At 40.6% G+C, this 18,196-nt stretch overlaps 1 protein-coding gene across 2 annotated transcripts in view; it reads right to left on the reverse strand.

Moving 5' to 3' along the window:
* cdkal1 (CDK5 regulatory subunit associated protein 1-like 1) overlaps positions 1 to 18,196 on the reverse strand; it is a 227,498-nt gene that overhangs the window by 178,701 nt on the left and 30,601 nt on the right. For both annotated transcript variants that reach the window (XM_069693222.1, XM_069693221.1), the window contains exon 4: positions 11,033 to 11,117. In XM_069693222.1, coding sequence (XP_069549323.1) covers positions 11,033 to 11,117 — 85 coding nt within the window. The remainder of the gene's footprint in view (positions 1 to 11,032; positions 11,118 to 18,196) is intronic.

Raw genomic sequence — 18,196 nt, forward strand, 5'->3', positions numbered from 1 at the left:
TGTATTTTTGCAAAGTGGTGAGCTGTTCTTTAATCAGCACCATTAAGGTTTGCCTATTAAAACAACAAATTCCAATATACAGCCCATAATCAATAACAGCTAAATTAACCTTTTGAGGTGCACCCCCCTAATAACCAGTTTGTTTTTTGTCATTGAACAACCTCTTTCTGAACATAAAATCCGTTTTATGTCCCCCCCCCCTCTATATTTTTGCCCACACACCCTTTCACTGATTCTCCCTCCAAGTCAATTATATCCGGCTCGTCCCATTTCCAGACTCATCCTCTCACAAATATTTAAAGCCCTAATCTAAAACTGCAGCATGAGACACCATAGTGGAAAACATATGGGCCTACAATTTGGCTTTCATTTTAATCTGATTGACTAGATCGTCGCATGAGATTTTACCCACTCGTAAATGACTACAGCAGACACCACTTCAGTACGCTTCTAAAGGCGATGACCCAACTTTCCTATCCATATATTATTTCCTACTTTTCAGTCTTATCTTAGTCACATTCCTATAGAAGCTCAAATGGCCAACATGATCGCAGAGTCCCTCAAAAGAGATTCTTTAAAGCCTCTCAACCAAACTAACTCAATCCCTTTACAAAATGCAGAATTTAACTTAGGATTCAACTGAGGAAACCCAGTTACTTGCAACAAACTAGGATGAAGGGTCCCCCTTTATCTTCAATCCTATATTAACTTGGCCTCTTATGGCTTAAATCCGCAATCGGGGATCAGCGAAAAGGCAGGAGCCCAGTAGGGTGCCTTAAGAGCTCAGCCGTCTGAACAGATGAAAGGCAGGAGTTGTTTGTGATTGCTGTTCAGGAAGACCTTATGAGGAAAGCGACAATGTGACAGGCTGTGATTATGCAGCTATTTATTTAAGGGGTCAGTCATGCACACACATCCCTGGAGCTGCACAGCAAAATACACTGAAGAATTTCAGTTTGTTTTCCAGCAGACTTCAGCTTTTGCTCAATTTTGGAGGAAAGCTTTAGATGCTTTGTGGTATATTATACATTTTTAAATGTGTTTGTCATTTTATCAAACTTCTAAATGTCTACTATACAGATTCCAGAATATGTATTAGTCATTAATAAATACTGAAATCAGTTAAAATACATTCGTACCAAAAAGCCAGAAAGATTGAAGAACCCTTTTTTTTTTTCATACACATGCACAGACAACACAAACAGAATCAAGGTAGAAACCAGAGTAAAGTCATGTTTAACAAGATGCGGCTGGATGATGAGAGAGGTTGATGGCTCGGGCCTTTAGTACCACACTGTGAGCCCCGCTGCATTGTAGCCACATACACCACACTCACGAAGGCCGGAATAGCAGAGCCCCACGCTGAGCTGAGCCCGGCATTCAAAACCACTTTGTAGACCAGATGTGACAGGTTGTTGACCAGTGAAATTCAGCAACATAGCAAGTATATGAAAATGAAAAGTGAATTATCAAGGGAGGAAGCCATCAGATGCTCACAGATTGTCTCGAATGCAGAAACTGTCTCAAATCATCACCACAGGTTCTGTATTGGTCCAGAGGTCGGCTGGTCTTTAAATAATGAGCGTCACGTTCACCCTCGGCCCGCATCCAAAGGCAACAATGTCCAGTTTGCACATGTGTACAATTCTTCAAAGCGTTTTTTTTTTTTTAAATGTTTTGGGATCGGGCAGTAAGGCCTAACGATAGCCAATCTGATTTTCAACTTTTTTGTAAATATGTAATTTCCAGTTGACAGTCACACAAAAGCACATTTGCAATATCTTTGGGGTATTTCTTGTTTTGGCACTGAAGTCAGTCACAACCAGAAACACTAAACAGACTGGAGTTAACTTTTTTGTTTTTGTTTGAATTCTTCAAACAAAAACAGAACATTTTACTTAAATATTGTACATGTTCATCTTATGCATATATTAGTTGTTTCTTACCTACTTTAAATCATTCAGATGAACATTTTACAAGTGAATGAAATTGGAGTTGCCTTCCTACAGAACAAAGATTCCCTTTGCTGCTGATATATGCAATACCAATGTTAACGTTGTCTTCTAAAGGTGACCAGATAATAGCTGAACACCCTTTCACTGGATATTTTAATACCAAAGCCGTATGGACTTTTGACTACCTGTGGAAATGTGAGGACATAATACCTGGTCTTTTAAAACCGATAGAAACTGATAAAAGTCAAGTCTGTTAGGAATAGACATTTAATATTATTAGCCGTCCATCACATTAGTCGTCTCTTCTGATGTCTGTTGTCAATCGCCTTTTCTGATAAACAAGCTTAAAAATAGGAAGGCTGTTACTGCACTTTGAGCATTCCTTGTGCAAAATCGGGTCTGACTGCGTGTTGTGGGGTTGAGTGTCTTAGGTTAAGCTGAGACAAAAGTAGGGAAATCTAACCTGATAGCAGGTTAAGTATTCTAAAAGGATAAGTCTATTGGGGCAGGAATGATAGATCTGATTATTGCTTAAAGTCCAGTTAACAGCTTCACGTTCCTGTGAGTTAGATCAAAGCTGCAGCTACTCTGGAGAGGAGGGATCGAGCACGGAGTTGGAGAACTTCAAGGTCAATTATCAAGGTAAAGCTTTGAGTCAGGCGTCTATCTGCATCTCAAGCAACTAATGAAGCCAACACCTTTAAATGCTGGTCAATGTTATTTAAATAAAAATGACGAGACGCAATTATTGTTCGTTACAACGTTGGCAGCAACCTGTGAATTATTAGATAGACAAATGTAGTATTAAAAAAGGACGTGATTTATACACAGAAGACTTTACGTACTTTGGTATTTGGTGCACAGAAATTGAAAACAGTGCCTGTTTTAAACACTCACTTTATACGGAATCAAGCATGACCTTAAAGGTGCGTCGCAAAAAATATTTTAGTTTTACACATTCAAAAATGAACTAATATTGAGACGAACGACGGCGGTGCATTCATTTAGATATCGATGGAAGTTAGCTTGCTAACCAGCTAGCACCACCCCGTCTCGCCTGATAACTCTGCACCTCGAGAGGTGATCGTGACAGAATGTAGCGTCCAGTTGGCCCTCGGTTCAACATGAGATGAATACGCAGTTGGGTATTTCAACCGCTTCTTGGCAGGAATGGACCACTAAAAACGTCGATATCTGAATCTCTTGGCAAAACAGAAGCAGAACAATAGTTAACACGTTGCTTCCCACTCCTAGAGACCGCTCTTGATGAGTAAAGGAATTAAGTTTGACGCTGAACATATCTTCTGGTGGGTAAACAGATATTACTGCTAACTTTGACGATGCAGTGAACGCTTCTACAGGCAGCTAATTGTATAGCATCAGCAGTGTACTGGCCATCGGTAATACCAGGATTAATCCCAGTGGACCGCTGCATCATTAGGCCGATCTCTGTGTGTGCCGGTCATTCAGGGTGTGTTGGAGAGCATGCTGCAGGCGAGGAATTCATTTATTTCGCAGTCCACCTCCGTTTAACGTCACTGACAGACTTAATATGTTAAGTTTCCTGTTTGTTGCTCCTCAGTTCAGACCAGTTCGAATAGCTGTATGTGACTAGATCTATTAGCTTCTCATCCAGCTATCTGCTGTACTGGGGCAACTTTATGGCGCAAGCCAACGAGGCATACTGGACAGCTCAAAACAAATATTTAGTGCCGCTAATGACAACTGTACTGAAAAACATTTTAAATATAAGTCAAAATATGTTTTTACCTACGCAGAATCCCTTCGACTACTCAACTGAAAAGACTAAAGTTTGTGTCATTGTGAATACCGTTATATTATCAAGGTGATGGTATGTTGTCTGAAATTAAAAAAAATTAAAAAACAACACGTCAAATCAAATTGATCCAAAAGCAGTAAAGAAACCAGACAAACTTCAAAGACTCATTTAAATATAAAACAGCAGATTATCGCCTTACTCGAGACAAAACCCCATCTTTAAAACAGAGGAGTGCAGAAAAGAAGAGTTCACTCAAACTATGCAGATGAAGAAATGTTAAAACAAGGTCACGTGTGGGGAAGCCACGGCCTCGGTGTGGTCATACAGCCCGGGGCTCAGTGAAACCAACACAGGGCGCCTAAACTCAGCAACACCCTCCATAACTCCCCTCTCTGCCCGTGATTTTTCTCCTCCGCGTCTGTCAGTCTGTCTCTATTTTTGTGTTGTGTGTATCTGAAAATGTAGGCTAATGCCCTGTAGAACTGACAGATTAAATGCCAATCCCTGGGTTGTACCAAAACCTGCCCCAGGCATCAAGCTGTGTGTGCGTGCGTGCGTGTGTGTGCGTGCGTGTGCGTGTGCGTCCAGCCAGATACAAATCCATGCCCGTGTGTCTGCTGCACTGGCTGAGCACAGACATAAAACAACTGCCCTCAGTAAACAACTCTAAAAGGTCACTGCAGATTTCACATTGTTTATATCTTGTTGTCATGTCCTGATGAAAAGGAAACATTTCTGGCCTTAATGTCAGTCACTTCTGCGTATCAGTTCATTTAAAACAACATGCTGTGAGGCCTGTAAGGCAGCTTTATGCATTACAAAGACTGCGGAAAGAAAACCGTCAGTATGTCAGAATTGTGACAGATGTTTGTGAATACATATTTACGTGGGGCGTTTGTGGTTTTCTGGGGTCACTCTGCAATCCGTTGTTAATGCAGCGAGGGCAGGTTTTGTCGTTTCAAAGATTTGTCATCTGACGGACTGCAGCCTCAGCTCTCAGAATTCAAGCTTATGAAAAGAGTTGTTAATGCTAAAGGTGAAAAAAAAATCTGGCTGTGGAATAACGTGTAAATTCTGGGCGGATTTTCACCTTAATGATTATCTTTGCCAAACATGACCTTTTCCCTCCATCAAGCTATGTGGTCAGAAATCAATGACATTAAAGCGCTTGGCCAACATCAGTGGATATCTTACCAATCAACAGATGCAGCCATAGGCTGAAATGCATATTCACCACCTGGAAATATAAAGTGTTAAATTAGAGCATACAGCTGGATCTGTGCGGTAAACCTATATTTAAAAGTTGTATTTCAGAGCTTAAGTACTTCAAATGCCATAAGAAAATGTAAAAGTTGAATCACCTACCCAATGATTTTTCAGCCCATTAAAGAACCACATTTTAACATATCAAATAAATTAGAAGTATTTTCAATTCAAATGTATTCAAGGTTTTCAGCTCATGGTCCACAACCGATGACCTGAAATTCGTAAAGAAACTTCTGTCAAGACAACAGTGAAGTAGACTATAGTTGCAAGTGGCTATGATACATATTCACCGCCCAGACTACACATGTTAGAAATACACAGTATACACAATTCATATACACTTTGGACTTCCTCCAAGGGTTCATTCTGTGTGTTGTGTGTCCCTTTTCAATTAACTTAAATGATTTTTTTTCTTTCAAATGGTTGGTTCATGAATATTAAAATGAATGTAAATACAATGTGGGAATTGGGGTATTTTGAAAACGGGGGTAGAGAACTCCCGAGTTGGGTTCTAATTCGTTAAGCACACATTCCCTTGACCATACAAATTAGTAGAAACAGCCAAGTGGAGAAATCCAACACACACACACACACACACACACACACACACACACACACACACACACACACACACACACACACACACACACACACACACACACACACACACACACGCACGCAAGCACGCACGCACACACACACACACACGCACACGTTTAATTACATGCTGTTGAGCAACTGTTTCTTTAATGCATTCCTCGTTCATTGATTTGAGAGGTCTCTGACATTGAATTACACTATACACTATAGATTTTGGCATTTCGAGCGCTCACACATGCATACACAAATAGCCATACTAATGGAATTTTTAGCATTCAGAAGCTGCTCCATCATAAGTTTATGCTACCGAGTGAGTTTCTGGTGTAGAAGTCCTGTTGGAGCAGCAGACATCAGAGGGGAGTTCACCTTCACCGTTTTAAAAGTAACTGGAAGGAATCCCATCTCCCCCACATCTCCACCGCCGCATGCTGACCAGAGTGATACGGGCAAGCTTTAATTAAAAATGCTGACGGCAACAGTTTTGACAAGTGGTACAACACTGCAGAAAGTATATATTCAGTAAACAAATGAATGATATCATCTCGATAATCCCTGATTACATCAACACAAAACAAATCTTGAAACTCGCTAGGTCCGAGTATCGTTCCAAGACTTTCAATACCTTACACTTACCCTGACTTTGATACCAGTTCCTGAACACTCCTGAATACTTGTTTTACTACTGTTTTTATCATTTCCATTTTAACAAAAAGAAAGTGACATTACACATTACGGTACAAATATGTGGTTTTCATGCACTTTAGAGGGGGAGAGTGGAACCCAGGTTATTTTCCGTAGCTACTAAAAACAGATGTCTCCTGAAGGCCACACATGCAGGCTATCCGTAGACGCTACGATTTACAAATGTGCCATAGATGCTAGTTAGCCTGGTGCACACAGAAAAGCCCTCAGGCACTGTGGCACACACAACTCGGACAGCCCAAAATTTGTTTGAAATAAGTCGGTCCCTCCACGATTTCACTGTTTTTGGGGATTGTTGCGATCAAAAACGCTTGATTTTTTTTTCAGGGGATTTTCTCACAAATTACAATGTAATTTGCAGAGTTTTAAGTGAGATTTTTTTTTTTCCGCATTTTTTGCAGAAAAATAGCAGAAATACAAAAAAATTGCAAGCTCCGGCAAATATTGCTGACTTGGTTTGGATTTGTGTTAATTATTGCGATCGCAAGAAATAGTGAAATAAGTTGTCATAATGTATGATTTACCTAATAAGAAACCGAGTGACTTCGACCATATAGGTAACGCTGTATTGGCTCACTGACACCGATTAGATCTACTCGTCGGTGTTAGTTTACTCCTGAATAACCGCAGCAAAAATGATGCGTTTTAAAACTAAATAGTGTCAGTGTGAATGTGGCCAATCTATTGAAATTTGGGCATGCCAGGGCATTTTTTGACACTCGATAGTGTCAAAGCAATTCGGGTCTGTGCCATAAAAGTATCAACGTTCGGTACCCAGCCCTCAACTTCTTCTGAGCATCCTTGTGCGACACAGAAATGTCTTGGCTCAGAATGGAGTTAATCTAAATGGATTTGTACGTGCCGAGTGCTCGGTGTTCATATAACCAAAAAACCTGAATTCATATATGCAGAGACACAAACACACCCACAGTGTAGACTTAAAAGAAACCTCACACACACACACACACACACACACACACACACACACACACACACACACACACACACACACACACACACACACACACACACACACACCACTCTTACACAAGCTGCCCAGGCTTCCATCCACCTGACAACCCTCTTACACATATGAACAAATCCAACTCCTTATCCCACACACTTGGCATAGATGCCAACTAAGCCCCAGTTCTCCAGCAGTAATAAAGCAGTTTTTTCCACTGTCTCTCCAAACCGTGACAGAAAACTGCTGAAAGCCCCCGTGCTTCTACTTTAAACCCAACTCATTTACTATCACACTAATTGTTACTTCAGTGATCGAGCATGTGTGTGTGTGTGTGTGTTTGTGTGTGTCTTGGTTCTATAGAGCATCCCAAATGCAAAAGTCATGGATCAACTAAAAACACTATCATGAGTCATTTACCTTTGTAACAATTCATTCAATAACCCTATTAACAAAGTTTAATAACCTTGTTAATAGGGTTGATCGTCTTCTATAAGATTGGACAGCGAGTAACATTTATTTAAGAAGTAGGGGCATATTACATTAAAAAAAGGGGTATTTTTTTGTTTTGTTCTTTTTACAGCAAAAAGCTCATTTGTCTTAAATGAGTCAAACTGTCAATAACTGATTCAGACAGATGTGAAGCATTTGGTGAAGAAAGTAAAACTACAGGATTGTTTCACATCTCTTCCTGCTATTAAAAAGCTCCATGGCGCTCATTTTTGAAGGGCAAGGAGAGCCTAGTTGTTGTCAACTACCTACCAAGTTGTGTAGGAGACCAAGTACGTAGAGGACATTGCATGATAACCTGGCTGCTTTCTACTGTCCCCCTAATGTGCCGTCTCCTGGCCATCTCATTGGTGAATATTGGACACCTCCAAATTCTTGCAATGTATCCAAGCTGCTAGATTTTTGCATATTGTGCAAACTTCGTGTCCGCATGCCTTATTTTTCATGGCTTCAGTTTTGTGATTTGTTGTAATTTTTTCTCTGCTGTCATTTGTGCTGTCTTGTATTAAAATATTGTTAAAAAAAAGGATTAAGTAGCTTAAATATTGAAGGCCTTTGCATTTCCGAGCAAAGCTGCTTACCAAATTTAATAGTTTCAGCATACTAATTAATATTAGCAAACACCTGTTGAATGGACTAGTGTCTGAAAAGTCCTCAGGTTTCTGCCGTTCAGTTTCATTGGTTAAAAATACTAGCTGCCTCGCACTTGAGAGAGCGGTTCCAGTTAGTCTCCTTTGACATTAGCTTTATTACGTGGCAAAGCATAACAGCATGGTGAATAGCAATCTTTTTTCTCAAGAGTACATTTACAACAGCAAACATGTCTGTTAACATGCAGTACAATGGCCTCCTTCCTCTCCAAATAGAGTCAGAGAGGTGAGAATGCCCCCAAATAGCACCCAAGGCTAAAAGGCACCCTATTTAAAAAATTTTTTTTAAAAAAACCTAAATTCAAGCTTTAGATTAAGGATTTAGAATAATGGACTAAATCCAGACGTTTTGAATATCTCCAGACATGATGCCCCAGCTTGTACAAAAGTGTGTGGGAATTATCCTCTAAGTGTACACTGTGGTACCAGGAGGTGCAGGCATAACGGCCAGCGTGTGACTGAGCGCGAGGCAGCCCGTGTGCCTGCCACCTCCCCTCATTTTTTTCTTTTCCTCTTTGTCGATCATATGAAGTGAAGCCAAAGAAAAATGAAAGCATGAAAAAAAAAAGAAAAAAGAAAAAGGAATGATAAGTGGGCATTTGGATTCTCTCTGATCCCGGACCCCCTCATTTTGTGTCTCCACCATACAAGCAGCAAGTGATGAAAGGCAGGAAAATAAAAATTATTCCTCCTACGTGTGTACGTGTGCGTGTGTGTGTGTGTAAGCATGTGTGTGTGTGTGTGTGTGTCCTTCCCAGTGAATAGAGCATTAATTGCATTAGCATTACAGCTGGGTGATTTCAAGTCAAAGAAAAGTCTGGCGTCAACAAGGAAGACGTTTTTAAAGTCTTGAAGTGTGTTATTATTTGGTGCATTTCAATTGACAAAATTCTTTGCCTCACAAAATTGCATGCCAGAGAGAGTGAAAGACAGACACGGCCTCAGAAGACGGCTGAAGGAGAAAGACAGGAAGATTGCACTGATCACGTTCGCCAAGTGAAACTGTTCACCCTTGAAACTATAATATTGCCTTATCACAAGTTGCTCCATTCTGAGGATTCAGACATCTGAAATGTGACGGGTGATAAATGGCAGCTTTTTCCTTTAGCCTGAAATGCAAATCATCTAAAAGACTGAAACGATAGATTTTGTCCTTTTAAACATGAGACAACTGTTGCAGCAAACAGAGCACTGAACTAGGAGGCTTTTTTTAGAAGCCCAATGAACACAAAAATTGTCACTAGAGGTTGACTGATAGTGGATTATTCAATGGCTAATATAATAACAATAGTCTGGAGCGGGAAAAGGCCGATATGGTCAGACAATATTAGTCAGATGTGAGGTGCAATTTATGTTGTTGGAATGTGTTGTATTTACAAGTGACAATACGTTATTCTATGGTTTATTACAGGGTTCGTTCTATTGCGCGTCACATTACTTTGTTAAATGACAGTCTTGCAAAGCGTTGGTGTTCGTGCATATTCCCGGAGTCAGGAGGATCCTCAGTGTGTGATCTCATTTCATGAATGAATAGTTATGTGGCAGGATTATTTGGGAGAGAGAACACCAAATTGGTAAGTAACACACACAGCTTAAATCCATTTTTCTCTATGCTTTTAATTTGAAAAGTCACGATGAGCCGGGCAACAAATGGGAAACGGGCAAAAAGCTACCAGTAGCTCTGGAGCGACGGATTGGAAACCCCTGCTTTAAATTCGGACTCTTTATTGATGGCATCTGATTCTACGCAAAGTCTAGGAAAAAAAATTGGCGTTCACGGCTCAACTGAACCTTAAAACTGTTTATAGTAGCAAAATCCTGATTTTGCACGCAAAATCTCCAAGTGGCTCAGCATCAAACAAAGGCACACACACACCCGCCAGGTGTGTGTGTGCCCCTGGTGGAGGGAAATTAATCAAAATGCAAAACAGTTTTGAGCTTAATTTCTCTGTGTTTATGCAAATATGTGTGGTGTTGCTCCCCCTCTCGATGTGTGTGCGATCGCTGTGAGAGACCAGGGAAACAGTGAGTAGGTGGAAACTGACACAGGGCAACAAGCTGAAAAGATGTACCACATGCACGCACACACACACACACACACACACACACACACACACACACACACACACACACACACACACACACACACACACACATTTATGCATGAGAAAATTGTTTTTTTTTAAAAAGGCACCATAAATCCTTTTTTTTGGCCATGCTGGAGAATATTTTTACTTTGAAATAACCAAATATATTCCAGGTTCAAAGTCACATTGTTCTGTTTGTCTCATATTTTGAATCTTTATGTATAAATGGGTTTAAAAAGGTGTATTATTCTGGTACGCAATTGCGTTGTCTTAATGTTTCAAGACACGTCATTTTAAAATATGACACGGAGCCTATTCGTAAACTGGGTTATACACACGGTCCAGTCCTTCGCTGGCCGCTCCAGAAATAAGGACCTATTTTCTTTTTAAACCTTGCTGAATTTGTTTTAGTTTCATTTCCGCAGTTTGACTAGTCACATAATGTATTAAGACAGTGAGAGAGGGGTGGAGCAGCAGGTGTGTGTGTGTGTGTGTGGGAGAGGGGGGGAGGTTCGTACTTGATTGAGTTTCTGAAGTGGTCCTCTGCAGGGTTTTTCACGGTGCAGCTGTTGAGCAACCACAGGTCTGCTTCTGTTGGGTCGTCTGTAGAAAGAGAGAAAGTATTACTTTATGAAGTTGAGAAAACCGAGATCTAACCTTCACATCATCACAAAACAAATTGTACAATACAAGATTCAGCAAAGCACAAAGCATTCTAAAAACAGAACTACTTAATTGGTCTCTGGCGCAGTTTCTTTGAGTCGGAGGCACACTGGGTCAGCATGTCCTCAACAAGTCACCGCCAAATGATCCCAAGAGCTTCAGTAGTTCTCAGCCAGCCTCTAAAACCTCACTTCTATTGCAAGTTGTGAAAAAAAAAAACACTTTTCTTTCATAACCAGAGTCGTGCTAATCTGTATTCTATCTTGACACCTTCATGAGGTGTCTAATTATATTAAGCTTTATTAACACAGGTATTACAAAAAATGCATGCCCTCGTCACATTAAATTTGTTTAATTCCACGTGCATATGTGGCTCCTTTCGTTCTGGCTTGCCGCCAGTTAATCAAGAATGCTGAAGCAAGCAAGGTTTCTGGGTGCAAACAGAACGGGCTACCAGATGTTTTCAGTACGGACCTCATTTTATTGGGTTACATTAAGCAGAGTTTAAGTGGTTCACGTCGGTTTGCTTTGGATGGTTTCACACTTCCCTGTGCTTCAGATTTCTTCTGCCTCGACTCAAATTAACCAAAGGTTGTAATCGTTTGGCTTCTTTTCTTGACTAAGGAGCGAACATTAAAATGTCAGCAGTGTTTAATGTGCTTTCTAAATAAAGACGTTTAAATAAAGACCTTGAGACTACATTACGAATACTGAAAACTGCCAAATTCATTGTCCCTTGCCACACAAGCGTTTGGCCCGAACTTATCAGATTTGGGTAGAAACTAAATGTAAAAATGAATACGTAAAACAAACACATAAGTTGTCTATAATCAAAGTGGACCTATGGACGTGGTGAGTTATTCAAACTTAGAAGATGATTTAAACATGTTCAATCAGCATGGACACACACACACACACACGCACGCACGCACGCACGCACGCACGCACGCACGCACACACACACACACACACACACACACACACACACACACACACACACACACACAGCATTGTGCTGCACTTTGTGATGTTAAGCCTGGTTGCTCCTCAAGACGATGGTGGCAGGCATAGCATGGCACTGCCAGGAGAGCTGTCACACAAAGACGCACATACTCGGGGAGTTCTGGCACGGTGGTGCTGGGGAGCGAGAAGCCTGCTCCTTTACGGCACATTGAACCAGATATTTCACTTAGAATCCACTTCCCTGCTGCAGTCAAGCATATACACACACACACACACACACACACACACACACACACACACACACACACACACACACACACACACACACACACACACACACACTTGTATCTCTATACTTGTGCGCACTCATTGACATAATGCATTCCCTAGCCCCTTACCCTAACCTTAACCATCACAACAAAGTGCCCAACCTCAACCCTTACCTTCACCTAATTGTAACCTGCACCCTAAAACTAAGTTTTAACCCTCAAATTGCACTTCAAAGTTGGTTGTGAGGACCAGCCTGAATGTCCTCACGAAGTGTTTGTCCTCATAAATGTGTATTTTAACCAAAATTGGTCCACAAAACGATAGAGAGAGAGAGAGAGAGATTGCCTGCAGACACACACACACACACACACACACACACACACACACACAGAGAGAGATTTCCTGCACAGTACTTTTTTGTAAGAAAAACACACCAGGTCCCAGAATGTGAAGAAAGAGATCACCAACCACACCACACTTTGCCTGAAGGTAAACTGTTTTCCCAATCCCTCACTGTCAACAAAAAAAACATACTCGGTGTTTCTGGACAGAGCTCAGGTTTTCAAGTTTCACCAAGTTAAATTTAAAACCTTTGATATGTCATTGCGCAGACAGTTTGTAATCCACCTGAACCACTTTAAATTCAGATAGCGTGAGCATGGGAACCATCTTATCTGTGAACCGACTTGACGTGTCTTTAAAATAGGAAAATACAGCAGTTTGGAGCTTGAGGTGTGTTTGCTGATTGTATCAGACAGTAAGCAAGACTTAATGATGTCTGAAAAGCAGAGGTACAGCTGCATGTCACGTAAAAGCCCTTAAACAATACGAGTCACACTGGTAGGACATGAATGACGTGTAGGCTTTGGGTTTGTTTGTTGCGAACATTTCTTTGGAGGCAAAGCTATAAATATAAAGAACAAAAACTAATGAGTAATCCTAAAGCTACAAAAACGTGTGTATGTTTGTGTGATGAGAAAATGAACGAGAAACAAAAACAGAGAGCGAAAGCTAGAACAAGTTCAGCTGGCAAAAGGTGCTCATTATGCCTACCTTTATGTGTCTGGCAGCACACACACACACACACACACACACACACACACACACACACACACACACACACACACACACACACACACACACACACACACACACACACACACAGATACGCAGACACACAGCGGACTACAGTGGGAGTGGTCTCAGCTGTGTGGTTGATGTCTCCTCTGTCTCGAGGGACGCTTTCCAGACCAACAATAACAAGCTCTCCATCAATTTAACACGCGCGCGCGCACACACACACACACACACACACACACACACACACACACACACACACACACACACACACACACACACACACACACACAAGAGACAGACACAAACATCTGCAAAACAAGCCGATCTACAGAGTCAGCACAACTTGCCAGCACAGATAAAAAACTGCACAGAAGAAGTAACTACAGTGTGCTGGGGAACAAATGTGCTGGAGTTGCACTGTTTGGATATTTTAAAGAACAATTTTGCACTATATATCCATTAATTTAGCAAGTGACGATTACTTATATATGCATCCACTGATTAACAAAGAAATAAACTTACTCTCATTTGATTGATTCGTAAAATGAAATGGTCGGTTTTGAACAATGTGGAAAATTGCTGCAAACTCGATATGGTTCTGATCTTCGAAGCAGCACCTGGTAGCTCAAAGAAAACCTATAAAGTCACATGTATTAATGCAATGCAGACTCGTCTCTGTCAGCACTAGATATTCGAGACATTCAATCAGGTCAAATGCCACTTTGTTGTGCTATATTTTTGGAAAACGCAAGCAATATCTAACGGTGTCTACAGAGGGGGGCGCTGACAATCGCTGTCACATTCACAGTGGCAGTTCCCTCTGCTTCCTCTTCTTTCAAATGTTCAGCTAATTGGAAAGTTATCGAGACATAACCGCTATCATCCATGTCACAAAAACACACTCTTTCTGGCTGTCACATCAAATCCAAGTGAGGTCTGCAGCGGTTATTACGATCGTTATGTTGATAAGAGGGGGAAGTACACATTCTTCTGTTTACTGAGAACTTAACACACTATGTACAAACAGTATAAAGTCAGATGACTTGTCTCTTTTCGCTGATAATTCACGATGACATTAAACATTCTCCAGTCACACTGCACATTAGGTCACGGACACTGTATGTTGGTAGTTTGGATTAGACTTTTTAATGAACATGTTACATTATAAATTTAGCAGTCTACAAAGTATTTTTTTTTTCCCGTTTATATCAGTGAGAAAGCAGCCTGAGAACCTATCAATCAGTCAGCATTTCGGTGTGCGTTGCTGCTATTGGAAAATCTCTGAAATCTCTTATTTGCACATGATTTGCATATGCATGGAGGCGCAGCGTAGAGCGGGGGAGTAATTTGCTTCTTTTTTTCTTTTTTCTTTTTTTTTACTGTGAAGGCCATCAGGCGATTGGGTGAGAGTTTATTTAAACAGAATGTGCACAAAAACTGTTGACTTGTCTATTATCTGATGAGGGAAAGGCCCAGAGGGTTAAGACGTGTATCCTGGTGTGTGCATGTGCTGTAAAATGAGTGTTTACTCGCTCTGTGTTAAACCTGATAACCGTTTGGAGCTCATAGGTATGAAGGGTGTACGAAGAGGTAACTATATATATGATTAAACTCCGCAATGCAATATGTACAGACGTAACAATATCCACAGTAAAAGAAATATATGAATTAACCAAAAGAAAAAATTAGGAATGAAACAAAGTCATATGCAGTTACCTACCTTTAATTTGCTTTGTTTGGATCAGTTGGAAAAACTATAGATAATGATCACTGATACATGATTTTTGACACAGCAACAGCAAACAAAAACCTTTAATTGACACCTTTATCCGGCTAAATTTTAAAAAAAAAAATTTTAATTTAAATTACAAAAAATTAAAAAGGATAAGTTTGAGTTAATTTGATGTTTTATCTCTTTCTCTCCATTACACGCACACATACAGTATAATAATGACATTATTTCACTCAGTCTGCAGCCCAAAGATGAAAATTGTGCTTTATGTTTTATACAATATGAAAAATATATTCGATTTGACCAAACCAGGTTTGTATTTTTGGGTTTTTGTGTGTGCGTCCATGAGTTTTTGAAATAAACCACCAATATCAAACTGTTGACCACACTATTGACAAAAAGAAATTGGCCTCAGCCTGTGTGTGCATGTATTGTATGTATGCAGCTATTCCTCAATTTATTTGTGTGCGTGTGTGTGTGTGTGTGTGTGTGTGTGTGTGTGTGTGTGTGTGTGTGTGTGTGTGTGTGTGTGTGTGTGTGTGTGTGTGTGTGTGTGTGTGTGTGTATTCTAGAGGTGCACCACAGCTCATTCTTTTAAAAACCTCCCCCCGCTGACTGACCCAAATCACTAAATTTAATCCATGAGGTTATTCCTGTGCATGGTTCTGTGTGTGTGTGTGTGTGTGTGTGTGTGTGTGTGTGTGTGTGTGTGTGTGTGTGTGTGTGTGTGTGTGTGTGTGTGTGTGTGTGTGTGTGTGTGTGTGTGTGTGTGTGTGTGTGTGTGTGTGTGTGATATTCACCCAAAATTCACCCCACAAACAAATCATACAACAGAGACAGGGTTATTGGAAATTCAGCACCTGTGGTCGGGGTTGGGCTGTGTGCGTGTGTGCGTGTGTGCGTGTGTGCGTGTGTGTGTGTGTGTGTGTGTGTGTGTGTGTGTGTGTGTGTGTGTGTGTGTGTGTGTGTGTGTGTGTGTGTGTGTGTGTGTGTGTGTGTGTGTGTGTGTGTGGACACATAGACAGGGTCGTACATAAGATATTTCCACCACAGTACTATCTATGGAGATAAGGGGAAAAGAAAAGTTATGGATGTAATCGATGGACAAAAGATGGCCGTCACTGTACATGAAAAAAAAATGAAAAAAAAAAGTAAAACAGATTGAAGAAGGTAGGAGAGACAGACATAGAAGAGCTTCATCCAAGAGAGGACTAGATAAATGTGATTTAAACATGACCAACAACAGGAGCAGAAATGAGTAGAAACACAGCGTGAGCGACTGAGTACCCCACTGGGATCTAAAATACAACAAAACACAACTTTAATTGAAATTCATTCCATGTGTCTGTGTTCACCTTTACATACAATTAAACAAATACTTTGTTCAGGCAACACATGAAAATGATGTATTGGGCTATATTTGCACATGTCTGTATGCCTTGTCGATTTACCCACAGGTGTGTGCAGCACCCCACAGAGAAGCAGAGCAGAGGCTCAGCTGCAGGGTCAGAAAGCAGAGAAACACGTAAACAATAACAGGCAGAATGGGAATACAGTAATTTCCCCAAACTCCCATGTATGTATTGTATGCAGATGTGCCAATTCAGAAATGAAAGCTGGAAACCTTTAATTCAACTCAGTTGTTTACTGTAAACAGACAAACGGCTGCTTTTTAGACTGAAGTGTTAAAGTTCGCGGATTTGCCTGTTTTTTTTTTTCTTCCCTAAAGCGAGCTGGTCATATTTTTCGATTAGCTGCAACTCAGCTTTGTAGCACACAATTAGGATACAACACAATTAAAATGTATAGAAGATTAACTTTGCTACTGCAAATAAAAAATGTTTCCATGCGTACTAACCATAATGTAAAGCATATAAAGAGAAACTTGAGTGCGACCTTGGATGAAGGAGACTATGTATATAATTTTACTTGATGGCCCTGAACTTCTTCGTCCTCCAGTTATGGCTAAACAACATGTTGTCATGTTATAGATTGCATTTTTGCCTTTGAGAATTGCAAATATGAATAGCCAAACGGGCTTTCATTGCAGCAAGAAGATATAAAGCAGCAGTGGCTTGCATGCACCGTGCACGAGAGAGTGAAAATGGACGTCTTTACAGAGCATTAATGTTGAAATTTTCATTTTGTGGTGTTCCTGCAGTCTCTCCTCCAATGGCTTGTGTTCACACAGAATATAACATTCGCAGGTGCAGTATAGTAATGGCAAGAAATGTTGTCTCCGCACAGGACCAGCACGTATAGATGACAGATTAATGGATCTTGGAGTGTGATACACAGGACTGGTGTGATTAGAGATGAATGAAAGAATGAGTTTAAATCATCTTACTGCTGGTGTCACATCTATATCTGACCTCCTACGTTTCATAGTTGGATATCAACTAGACTCTCAAGAGTAAATGTGAGACACTGCCTATTAATCTCTCCGTACTGGGACAACGACAGATAAGAAGCAAAACTGGGCACTGGAAATAGTAAATTGCTTCAACCATAAACTGCTATTTACTCCATTGCAATTAAAAGATTGCGGTGTCAATATCCAAGCAATGGCCAGAAGCATTGTTGAAATAATATACACTACATTCTGTTGAGTGTAGCAGGATACAGCCCATTGATCAATGACTATACAAAAAACTAGTGTCTACTTATGCCAATAAAAACCTAAGCCAGATCAACTATCTCGTATCAAGGCCTAGAGATGCCAGATGGATTCACCAAATCAACGAAGGACGAAATGGTATTTTTGTTAAAAGAATCCAAAGATGTACAGAGAACGGAGACAAACAAGGTTTGAAATAACAGTATTTTACCAGAGACACCAGGGTGTGAAAATAGAAGCTGGGAGACGGATCATTCCCACTGCTCCAATCACTGAGCGCATTTACCACAACTCCCATCGTTCTTCTACACCCCTCCCCCACCACCGCCCCAAACCCTCAATTTAGTTTAATCTGCT

Source organism: Brachyistius frenatus, unplaced genomic scaffold, assembly GCF_029030835.1.
Source record: "Brachyistius frenatus isolate BFR_SWC_R1_liver_20210118 unplaced genomic scaffold, ASM2903083v1 Contig_14, whole genome shotgun sequence".
In the NCBI taxonomy this organism is placed as follows: domain Eukaryota; kingdom Metazoa; phylum Chordata; class Actinopteri; family Embiotocidae; genus Brachyistius; species Brachyistius frenatus.